General features: G+C 30.6%; 1 protein-coding gene across 1 annotated transcript; it reads right to left on the bottom strand.

Moving 5' to 3' along the window:
• Positions 1–37: 37 nt before the first annotated feature.
• Positions 38–8,838, bottom strand: LOC111421325 (uncharacterized). The gene is made up of 2 exons (XM_023054469.2): positions 8,408–8,838; positions 38–663 (listed from the first exon to the last, which is right to left on the bottom strand). The coding sequence occupies exons 1-2, from the start codon at positions 8,578–8,580 to the stop codon at positions 303–305; spliced, it is 534 nt and encodes a 177-aa protein (XP_022910237.2). The 5' UTR covers positions 8,581–8,838; the 3' UTR covers positions 38–302.
• Positions 8,839–12,884: the final 4,046 nt, after the last annotated feature.

The raw sequence follows: 12,884 nt of genomic DNA, 5'->3' as shown, positions 1-12,884 counted from the left end.
ATTAATTTACATCAATTTAATAAATAAAAAAACTCACTTGTTTTCGGTATAAAATAGTTTTTATTTTAATTATTTTGTGTTGATTTAACAATATTGTCATTTTTCCATAAAAGTCCTAACAAGTAACGAAATAAAAACTAATTAATCAGATCATCTTAAAAAATATACATATCAAGATTATAAATTCTTCTATTGAACACAGCCGTCGTTGTACAAGTTTTTTTTTTTCAAATTAAAAAAAAAATGTTTTGACTAGCCCTACATAATAGTCTTTGTCGAGACATTTATCATCCCATTTTGGTTCATTCATTACCATTACAAGATTCAACCCAAATAGCCGTGAACTTTGACCTGGGTATTTGGTGCTCGGCTCTGAGTAAATCCGAATAATCTTCGTAATTTTCGTTTGTATCATCGACGGTTTTTGCACCAGAATCTGATGATGAGGAACCTTTCGCACAAAGCACCATTAACATTTTTTCTTCCGCTGGAGAAATTAAATCTTTCAACGAAAGATAACTTCTTCGTCGTCCTGATTCTGGATCGAAAAATAATCCTTTCTTTTTACGTTTTTTCTTTGTGAAATTTGTCGTTTTATTTGGTTGAGTGGAAACGTTAGGCGGTGTTGGTTCTGGGCTTGATGATGAAGGGGTTGATATTAATCTGAAAAAAAAAATAAAACAAATAAGTATAAAAAAAACAAATTGGTACAATTGAATTTTTTTCTGAATATTTCCCTTAGGTTATTTTTGGATGGGATGTTGCGAAATGAAATTCTAAATTGATACCATGAGACCATAAAATAAATAAAAGAAAATGTGGCAACTAATTAATAGGAAGGCAAGAAATAATAATAAACAAAAATCAAAAATAGTAACAGATCACTCTTTTTAAGGGCGTTTAAGCAATCAACAGTGTAATTACGGTACAACCATTAATCAAGGCATCACTTCAAACATCTAAAATAATGTTGTTATTCTTTACGCCCAGTACCAAACATGAAGTGATTAGTTGAAAAATCAGGAAAAAGCATGAAAATAAAACCAGCAGAGGCTATACAAAAAAAATATGCCCAATGAAAACACTGAAAAGAAAATGAACAAGTCTGATTTTGATTGAAATTAAGTACTTTCTCCGGTCTGGCATAGTGGCTTGTGTTTATTCATCTCTTTTCGTATTTCTCATATTGTCGATTTCCTTATAATACCCTACTGATTGCTTGATATTATAAAGACACCAGTCTTCATTTAATACGTGAATTAGATATTCCATGCTTTCTATAGATGTCGCGATGCATCTTAGGGTTTGTGCCAAACGATTTTTTAAACAAAACGATTTTAGCATAACTTGAGGTTGTTAGGCACGGATGTCCCTTCAAATTCAATAAGCCAACACCTACTCAAGGTTTGACGCTTCGCATGCCATGTTGCAATCTTCTTCAGAAACTGGTTCGAAGTGACAAATCTTTTCTTAAAAGACGCACGGCAAAAGTGGAAAGTTTTTAGTATTATTGGTAAAAGTAAAGCGAATTTTTAAGTATCTTCTAAGAGAAGTAAATCTTCTCATAGCTCTCTTTTGATTTATCTGATTGTGCCGACATTAAGCAGTTTATCTCCAGACATAAATAAAAGAGTAATAGATATATTTTTAGAACCCGATTTGGTTTTTCTGGGTTGAGATCCGGTTGACAGATATTCTCGGCTTCATCTCATACTTAATCCTATTTAATTCTGCAAAATATAACTTTGCAAATGCAACCCAACCTTATTCTTAACACATAAATATCCTAATCGAACCTCACTTTTAATCAAAGAACATCGTAATTCAACCAGAACAGTTAAAATCGACAGATAAGTTCGATCTTACTAAATCGAATTTATATATTAATAACCCGGGATGCCTAAAATCTGTCTGATTCTTCCATATAATGCAATCTTATTCAAAACTGAATCAATCCCAAGAATAAGAATGTTTAAAGCTGTCATCATCGTAAATTAGTAAATGTACAATAAATTAATGCAGCTTTCGTAATTTTCTTATTTCAAAAAGAATCGTTTCAACCGTAGCTCGATGCCCGAACTAAACCTTATCGTCAGTTCAAGAATGTCATGTCATAACCCAATATTACAAGCAAAATGCTTCATTTTGATCAGATTATTTTGCATACTGTAAATTGCATCATTTGAAAAAGGTTTAAATCCAACTTTATCCTTGATCGGAATATATCTCAACCCTACCGCATAAGAAATCTAGAAATGTCCCAATCTAAGTATTCTGCATAACTTAATCTCGTTATAAACCGATTCACTTAAAGGATAAACAATTTTGAACATTTTTTTCATCATCAATCTAAACATGTATCCCCAATCCTAACCTTATAAGCAAAACACCGCAAAATTATTGTTGTTTTTCAAATTTTTTATTAAGTTCCACTATAATCTTTTTTATATGTTTTTATTCCATTTGGAAATCATTTTGTATACTTATAAACTTCTTTTCAGATCATTCAACTTGTTTTTGACCATTTTGAGAGAAATAACAGATCTATCCAACGATTTGACAACGCTGCTCGCTGCGTTTTCTCTGAATAGAACATCACGTATTTCAATCTGTGTCCAGTAGTAAATAAGAAATACTAGTATACAAGTTAACGTTTGTAAATTGTTTCAGAATTTTTTAATTTAATTTTTAAATATGCTGAAAGTAGTTATAATTTTGAATCCAGGTTACTTCTTGAGCGTAAACATAAACACGATGAAGTTTATAAACATTAGACGAAGTGGACGGAGAGAATTGGTTAGAACTGTATATATCTGGGACAAACGAACATGTATAGAAGTCGCGACGTTGCTAGATTGTTGGTCTTTTCGTCGTTTATATTTTCTGCTTTCTTGTTAGTATCATTTAGTTATTTTTTAGATCTACTCTCTTTTTTCAATAACGGTTCTTTTCATCCTGTCATGTTCTGTCAACCTTCTATCTGGTCTTTATGTTAATCTGGTTTTGGTATTATCCCAACTGTTTACTTGCTTTAAGTTCTCCATCTTGCTGCTTTCATCAATCTATCTTCCTCCTTCTTCCAGCTTTCATTTCTCCTTGTTAAGCTTTCTTTGCGTTATCTATCTGTATAATATTTATCTTAATACATCATATTGCATGTATGTTTCTGTTATTTTTTTATCTTCGATCTGCTTTATTAATCCTGCCTTATGTTTGACTGATATATTTGTAGCTTTTATTCCCATTTCGGTTTCTTTATTATTCTTCCGTTAATCTCCCATATTATTTCAGACGCGTCTCTCATTATCTTTCTTTCCTCATCATTGCAGCATCTTTCTGCTCAAGCAACAAGTTGTGCTCGAAAGCTTTCTGGTAATTTTTGTTAAGACTGAAAATATTCTATTCTCTTATTTCTATAACATTTGTTTACGGGCAATACTATATCACTTAGTACTTTTTTCACCATAAAGTAGATGATGAACATTAATGAAGTTGCTACGAGGAATCATAAAAACCTTTTATTATTCATACTGTACATCTCACTATCCAAACACTTCATTCCATACGACGACGGAAAAAAATTAATCATGTGTGGTTCATCAATGCATCTGGTTTTATCGTTAAACATGAGTGGCCATCACAAATTTGTTTATTTGTTCACCGCTTCGCAAACAGACATTTAAGCAAACGCGTCTCGAAGAAGATGCCTTAACGCAATATTTATTTATTAAAAAAAATTTTAAAGCAAATAAACCCAACGGTAAATATTGCTGGAGTGATAGCCATCTACAAAAGGGAAACATAGATAACACCGAAAATTATTGCGCAATATCGATTCCATCAAATGCATTGCCCCGAAAAGTCTGCGTATACGCCACATTATTTTCAACTTTTGGTTTTAATTTATCTAATATTCTATGTGTAACAAATATTTGATTAGGCAGAACTGAAAAGATTAATCATTTTTATGTAAATAACACGTGGTGTCTATAATAATAATAAGCAATATTCATGCTTATCTCTTCGTATTTTGCTGCATCACCTCAATGTATAAGTTAAATGCCACTTTACGCATTCTTATGTGGTTCTGCTGAACAAACAAAATAACAGCGATGGTGCCAAGTCAAAACGGCATAAACGCTAAAATTGATAAGTCAAAACAAATAAACACATCTGTACAATGATCTTATAAGAAGTCTGATATTGACTTATGGCGAATACACTGGTATATTTCAACGATACTGTTATTATCAAAACATGCACCGCATTGTAAAAGGGAGTCCCAACTGCACTGGAAATTGCAAAAACATTCATCGAAGTGACTTAGATACAATTTTCTCGGATTCGTATATGACGTTGGTAACCAACAAAACTTCAAATAACCTTTATTAATGAATGATGTAGTATTAAATTTTAAAAAAGACAAAATACGGCTGAATTTCAAGATAAAGTACTACATCCAACTATGTAATTTTCTTGAAATTTTATATTTGAATGTTTATTATGATATTTATTATTTGTCTCAATTTAATAAGCCAGTTTGTACGAAAAAATCTAAGTATGTGGTCAGATAAAGAACCACTTCCTATTAAGTGATTTAGCCAAAATTTTATATCCGAATGATTTTAGAAAAGATTAAGAGTATGTTTTAAATCTCTTCGAACCAGTTTCTGAAGAAGGTTGCAACATGGCATCCGAAACGGCAAACCTTTTATTAAAAGACGCTCGGCAAAACCCGAAAGTTTCTAGTGTTAGTTCTAGTTTTAGTTCTAATCTTAGTTTAATTCACACCGGCCGTGAAAGCCTTCGTACTTATGTTTTAAATTTGTTAGAATATAGAAAAATGAAGAAAACAAGATCAGACAATAAGTCTTTGAGAAACAAAGGTACTTTTTTTTTAGCGGAACACTGTATATTTTAGAGAATATAATATATCATAAGAAATAATGTACCATTTCTACACATATCAACGTATTACTCGTTGTTAACGTCATAATACATCAAACATGAAGTGCTTATCATGCGATATAGTATACGCAATGGTTGATATTGATTTTGATAGCAACCACCTACATTCTATATTGTAGACTCTATAATAATGAATTATATAGAAATCAAAATTCCTACAAGTATCGTTGAACATACCAAAATCTGATGTTTGTGTAGACTATTAGAATAATAAGATATCAGAAGGAGATTAAACAAAAAAACAAAAAAACTAAAAAAATTAAACCGGTTATTTGTTATATTTTTCATAATATGAACAAAACCTGTTCAAGTTTATGTATTCCGGAAACAAATATCACAATTGATGAGAACCTAATACTTTATAAAAGCCGTGTAAGCTGGATCCACTACATACTATTGAAAAAAACTGGTTTTGGAATAAAACCCTATCTCTTATGCGAATCTAAATCAGGCTATTTATATGCAGCTATCATGTATACAGGGAAAGGTACTCTAATCAGTGATACCTATAAAGATATTCGATGTCTTCTCAAGTGGTTTTGTTTACTGTTTGACAACAGACAACTTTTAGACAGATTTATAAATCTCCACAATTAGCAGACATTTTGATAAAAGGTGGAATAAAAAAGAGATTTCCAAGGGAATATAATAAAATAACATAGTACTTAATTAAATACCATGGGGAGTTTTGATTACCTGGATCAACACCTCCATGATTATCCAACAACAAGAAAGAGCGGTAAGAAATATTATAAAAAAAATATTTTGCTATTTATTGGACATCTTAAAACAACAAGACGGGAAGAAATACAAACTACTGTACCTATATGAACAACGGTATGGAAATAGAAAACAATAATATCAAAAAAGCGGTTCAGAAAGGAGCAGCGAAGGCTTTCGGTGAACTGGAAATTAAAAAAAGAAAAGTACATCAACAACTCTGGATAACTGAAGATACTAAAGCATACCAGGTGAACTGATTAAGTACGCAGGCAACGTGTTAACCCACAGATTAACGACTTGAATGAACAAATGTTGTGAACAAATAAAAATACTAATTGAATGGAAGGCTTCATACATAGTTTCAATATTTAAGAAAAGTACTAAACGTGATCTAAAATTTTATAGAGGTTTGAAGATACTGAACATCCTAAGTCGTTTGTTTGGAAAATCCTGCTAAAGAAGTTTAAAGTAGACATAAGTAATAAAATAGGCAAGGACCAGAGTGGATTTATGCCGGGCATGGCATTCATAAAATGCCAGCACGGCAATTTCCGGTTGAAATGGACTGGTGACTGCAGCAATTAGAAATAGAATCCAACAAAGTCCGACCCAACCCAACCCAATATGGTGGAATAAAAGTATATCGACCCGAAACAAGAAAAAAATAAGGCATGCGTAGAATCTAGTACTGACTGGAAGTGTTATGTATACTGTTATGGAAGTGAGGTATCAACGGTAAATGAAAACGCCAGGAAAAACTGAATGCTATTGAAAAGAATGCTTCAGGAGAAGTGCGCGAGTATCAAAATTGGATCGAGTTAGAAATATAGCAAATAACGGATACGAAAATAACAACGCTTGCCAGAATAGAAACAAAGGGTTTAATTTGGTTTGATCACAAAATCAAGATGCCAGAACCTCACCATGCAAAAGAAGGTGGAGAAGACCACGGAGGTAATAAAATGGTGATATAAGATGAGCAATGGTGAAAGGAAATTTGGGAGAAGAGTAAACAATAGACCAGCAGCATACTGGATACAGCATGTAGCTGTAATATAGTGTACTGTTTTGCTTTTCTCTTTGGACTGTCTTTATTTTATATAAAAAACGGTGGATTACAAAAAAAATTATAATGCTGAAAAACTCTGATAGAGAAAATGATAACAAAATGTAATACTACTAAAAAAATTGGTCGTCCAAGTTATTAAGTAGGACCTTTATTCCTCACTCAGAGACACATTGCTAAATTTGTACCAGCTACACTAAAAAAGCTGCTCGTTGTATAAATTGTGCTGTATATTGCAGAAAAAGAGAAGTAAATGTAAAAAAAAATTAGGGACGAAACTTAATTTTATTGTAGCATCTATAATATAGAGTTATGAGCTGTACCTTGCATCATGATTTACTCTTGTGGTAGAAAATTATTAATGACTCAACTATCTATAAGTACTTACTTAAATTTTTGCAAAGTAATCATTACATAAAAGTTTAATTATAAAATTTAAGATTTTAAATAAATTTTAGAATATTGAAATTCTACGAATGACTTTTAATGCCTTATATTAATATTTAATCGCAGGAATGTTAAATTGATAATCTTATAACAGTTTAGTTCCATGACGTTTATTCCATAGCTTTATGAATACCTGGAATATTTTTTTATAAATATAGATAACCATAAACATGGGTTTTTATGAAGGATTAATTATTATTTATGATTATTATTTTAGTAGATAATTTAGGTATGATAAAAAAACGTTGATAAATACGAAAAAAAAATGGTGTACTACTTTGCACTTGAAATAAACTTATTTTTTATTATTATGTACTTGATAATCCATTTATAGAAGATTAATTGAACTCGTATACCTTGATATCGGTCCATATAAAGGTTTAAAGGTTAAAATTTATTGTACAAAAAAATTGATTTAAATTTATTTACTACAAAATTTCTTGACCGTGGACACGATGATAAAAACAATTTTTTATCATTTCTAATCGTCGTTAGATTCAACGATTAAAGCAAATTGAAAGAAATTATTTCAAACTGATTATTATTACTGTATGTTATTTTTTATTATGAAAGGTACTTTTGATTTTATAAAATCGATTGCCTAGGAACATTGTAACATCACTTTGTTAAATCGTTTTAGAAAGCTATCACTATTACGTTAACAATTTCGAAATTATTAGTTATTGCAATGAAATTTAAAGTAAACCATTGTTAATAATAAAATTTAAAATACAACTTTAAACCAATAAACTGAATAACTAAAATCTATATTTCCAGGTTCGATTTTCTTTTCCACTTGAAAAGCTTCACAATGTAATCTTATTACATTTAAAATGCAAATGTTTATTAAAAAAATGATTTTAGAAGTACTTTGTAACCAAGGTAAACAACTTATTAACAACAATAAAATATGCAAACGAAGAAGCATTTGAAGAAAAAAGAAATTGTTAAGTGCGAAATCACGTGTTTATTTATAAGAATGTTGTAAGAGGAAAGTTGGTTTAAAAAACATTTTTTAATCGTGTAATACTGAAAAATGTTGAATGTGTTATTTATTATTGATAATAAAAAGGAAAAAGATTTACTAAAATTTGAAATTTTAAGAACTGCAAACAAGTTCGAGGTCAATTTATTAAAATTTTAAATTTAAAATAAACCACGTGTTGAAACTTTTTCATTCAAAATAACTTATTTTAAACTTACTTTTTTTGATTAGATTTAAAATATTTTTCAACGGCAAGTTGTACCTTCCATAAAAATTCCAAAACCAAGAAACTAACAACACTAAAAATATAATTCATAGTCGATCTTGATGAAGTCGATGAAGAGTAATTCGACTCATTGTCGGTAAATAAAATCCACTTGACGTTCGGCATTGTGTTTCAAGAAACTAAACTTAAGTACGTTTGATTGTTACTCTTTTCTTAAATTAAATGTTGGTCACTGCCGCCCGAATGAATATAAAAGTAAAGAGTGCTCGTGTACTCGACTGGAATCGCGCTTTACTGATATCACGTGGTTTTCCCACCTTTTCTACTACTTATTTATTTTATATCGTACGGAGAGTTCGTTCGTTCGCTCGTTCGTACGATGGCGATTTGAACACCATCACGATTGTTAGTTTTAACTCAAATGAGAGGACTTGAGCTTATCGTTTTCGTTTTATCTATACTAAAACGTTTATGGTTACGTCATAGAGTTTTGCATTAACTGACAAATGTTTTTTTAAGGGTAATAATAATGATTAATAGAACTTTTTGTTGTTTTGTTGATCATTTCATAAATTTTTTTTAGAAATTCTTTTCTGTTGAGAACATCTATTAGTATTAATTAGTTGGAAAAATATAATTTTGGATTGAGATGAAAGTATAATTATTTGAAAATATTTATTGAGTTTTGTAAACATAAAAGCGTTTTTAAATTATTTACAATTAATTTTAGGACAAATGTAATACACCTTTAAACGATTTTTGTTTTCTCGTGTACCAACAGGAAATGGTTTAAAAATAAAAGTTGATATTTTAATAGATTTTCTATAACTAAATTACTATGTAGAAATTTATCGCTTTTTAAATTTCGAAGATTGTTGTAAAGTTGAAAAAGTAATTGCGAAGTTATAAATCATTATTTAATTGGTATAGATTATTATATTATGATATAACCAATTTGTTTTAAGTGACTTAGTATGTATGATAAAATATTGGGAAACAATAAATGTTTAAATTATCTTAAACAGGAATTTCGGAAAGTTCCATCTACTTCACTTGTAGATAACTTTGCTGTCTTTGGATATAGCGCAATATTAAATACATCAGTAGAAAGCTTGAATTTTTTGTCATCTAAAACTGGACGTCAAGCTATTGATTACTAATATACACTATTGCACTACAGCGTATTATGAGCCTTAGCCTCTTCTACAACGTCTCGATTTTAGGCTAAATTGTCCCAGTTCATCCATCTGGTGCTTAAGTGAGTACCCTGAGCGTCACTTCTATGCCGGCATTTTCCACACGTGTCCAACCTACCTCAGTCTCTGGGCTTTAATCCACGTTGATAGTTCTGATCGTTCCTCTAATTCTCTTATCTCGTAGTTCAATAATTGTCACCATCCTCCCAAGTTTGTATCATATTTTGGCCCATATATCCTTCGCAAGATCATTCTTTCAAACCAAAAACAACTCTCTGTCTGAAAGTCGTCTAAAACAAGTATGTTTAGCAACTCTTGGTGAAGATTATTGAGTGTCCATGTTTCAGATCCATAGCTTACCATAAAACGTATGAGTGTCTTGTACAGCCTTTCTTGACAGACTCTTGTTAAAAGTTTGGACCGTAGTAGTTTGCTCTATTCCCTGCTAGTATTCGGGCCTTTATTTCACTCTCGATGTTATTACTTTGATTTATGATGGAGCCTAGATATTTAAATTCATCCACCATTTTAAGGTTGTTACCTCCAATCTGGATATTTACTGCTCCCTGTTGAAATAGTCTACGTCCTGTTATCATATATTTACTTTTCCCTTCACTTATTTGCAGATCCAGATGTTTTACACCATCGTTTAATTGTTTTCACATCGACCCTTGGTTCTTCCCATTGCACCTCTTATCAGTTATCGTATCTTTAGTAGTATTTTGAACTTTTCCAGCATTGTTCAAGGTTCTTGTCGTTTTACTTTATTATAAGCCATTGTGTAATCGATGTAGAACTGGTGAAAGTCTATATTAAGTTCCCAGCATTTCTTTAGAATTAGTCTTACTACCAGCCTGGTAATACCCTATGATCGTTTCTGCCACTAGAGTTAGCCGCCTATGGATTATTTGCATGAACACTTTGTACATAACCACAAGCAAGGTTATTCCTCTATTGTTCGCAAATCAGCTTATCTCCCTACAGGACTATACAGAACTTTTTGATTACTAATATACGCCAGAAAATTTCCCATCGTTTCTGTGAGGTCTCTATATTGTAGCCATCATATAAGAAAGTTATAACACCCTAAACATTTAAATACTGCAATTGTATGCGGTTTTCGAAGATTTAGGGGAAAAATTCTTGTGCAGGCGAGTGATCGATTAATATTGTATTCCGCATAGAGTATAAAACTTCCCATGGATTCTGTAGGGTTTCAGAGTTTTGTATGTTTCATACATAAAATGTAATTATCCTGAAAGTGATAGAGTGCGAGGCAAAAACGCACCAGTAAGGGTAGAGAAACAGAAAATTTCCAATATAATTGATACTACTTTTGCCACGGTTGATAACAATATATCGAGAAGACAAAATTTCTTCTTCGTTTCTGTTGAATAGCTTGGTGTAGTTTTTGGAGAGTTTGACAATAAATGTCATGAAGGGGGAAATGAATACTATAAGGACTCGCTGAATAAACTCGTCTACAGTAAACTTTTATGCTCTGCAAATTTTATGGATTTATCTTCACGCGTTCAGATTATACAGGGTGTGCTTGTGAATTATTTCCAACAGTGTAACAGTTGCTACCTGGGTAGATAAGTGGAAGTTATTTTTTTTTCCGTGTGATAAGAGTATCCCATTTCTACATAGCACATCGTCCATTGTTTGAATCCAAATCCAATCGGACATATTTTTCAAATCAAATTTAATTTATCAAATTTAAAAAGTGACACCTATAACATTTGATTTGCTAAAGATAAATTGGATAAACCGTTGTTGTATCCGAAACTGAATCCAGAATAAAATTTTTGCAACTTATCAAAATAGAACAAGACTTAATTATTCTCAGTAAAATAGAGTCAGGAATATGAAGGAAAGAAGAAAAGGGTATTCCGAATTATGTGGAAGAACGAAGTATAAATTAAACAAAGACTATGAAGTCCCAAGATGTAAAACACTGTTTATTATAAAGTATCTATAAAATAACAGTACTCTTAATAGAAAAGTCGATCTTAGAAGTAAATTAAATCAGAACAGACACTTTTGGATTATCTGTACAAATCAAGCCTAGACCCTCGATTCTGCCTAACTGTGAAAAATTCTTTTATGACCTATTTGGAAAATGCTAGTCATAATCCCAAACAGAAATAGAACTATCTTAATTCTTTGCAATTCCTAAAAATGTATTATTTTGTTAGACTAGTCTATTCACTTTCTATTTGTTCTGTTTCTGTCTTTTTCTTGTTTATGTTTTTTAAGCAGTTGAGTGATTTTGAACACATTTTGTAGGTTCATCCTGTCAATTGTCATCCTGTTTTGTGGTATAGTTAGCTCGAGACTTTCTCGGGACGTGGATATTTGTAGAGACCGCGTGAAACTGCCCATCACTGCCTCCAGTGTTTCATCCCACACTTTTGATCGACCAATACTTTTACCTTTAATTTACATTGAAACGGTGTAAATGTGACTTAACATCTTTATTGACTTATATTTTCAATGAATAAAAAGATATGTATTATTAAAATTGCATCTTGACGTCCAAAACAAAGTTAGATTCACTTTCAATTTTCTTGACATTTTAATAATTGTAAAAAATTATAAAACTCAGATAATATTAAATTTATTAAGGGTTAATTCCCCTTAACCCCTTCGAATTATTCCCTTCGGTTATTCCCCTTCGAATGAATTTTATCTCAAATTGAAACTAAAATCATTAATTATAAGATAAACTCATAACAATTTAGTCTTATAATCGAATGAATAATCCGGGAGTAAAGTTCTTGAAACAACTGGTTCGGTTTAGATATTTTGAGGTTGGGTGATATTTTTAAAATTTTAATAATGTTTTTATTAAATAAACTTATTTTATCCGGCATTACTATTTTTATTAATTTTTTCGAAAAACAATTATTTTAATGAAAATATTGATATAAAAAATTATTTTAATATCAGAAAAATGGATTTTTAAATATTTTTTTTAAATAAGTTTATTATCTGGATGAGTAAATACTGACCTAGTGATAATGAAAAGACAATCATTGTCAATTAATAATAATAGCTTTGTTTGAGTCAAACAAGTTTGTTTTCTAATTAAATTATTATTTAATTTTAAAGGATTCCTAAATGACTCGTGACCTTAAACTTGTTGAGAAATCTAAAATATTTTATGTAATAATTAAAATCATGGAGCATTTTATATTTTCTAGAAATCATGGTTTTAATAAATCTCGTTTAATCTAGGAATTAAATATAAATAACAAAAAATCCTTAATA

The sequence above is a fragment of the Onthophagus taurus genome, chromosome 1, assembly GCF_036711975.1.
Source record: "Onthophagus taurus isolate NC chromosome 1, IU_Otau_3.0, whole genome shotgun sequence".
NCBI classification, from domain to species: domain Eukaryota; kingdom Metazoa; phylum Arthropoda; class Insecta; order Coleoptera; family Scarabaeidae; genus Onthophagus; species Onthophagus taurus.
This window is presented reverse-complemented; position numbering and strand designations above follow the sequence as displayed.

Excerpts from the sequence above, each read along its gene's own strand:
- LOC111421325 (XM_023054469.2), bottom strand. The coding sequence starts at position 8,580 with ATGCCGAACGTCAAGTGGATTTTATTTACCGACAATGAGTCGAATTAC. Across the intron at positions 664-8,407 it reads TTTAAATCTAATCAAAAAAA|ATTAATATCAACCCCTTCAT; the intron begins GTAAGTTTAAAA and ends TTTTTTTTTCAG.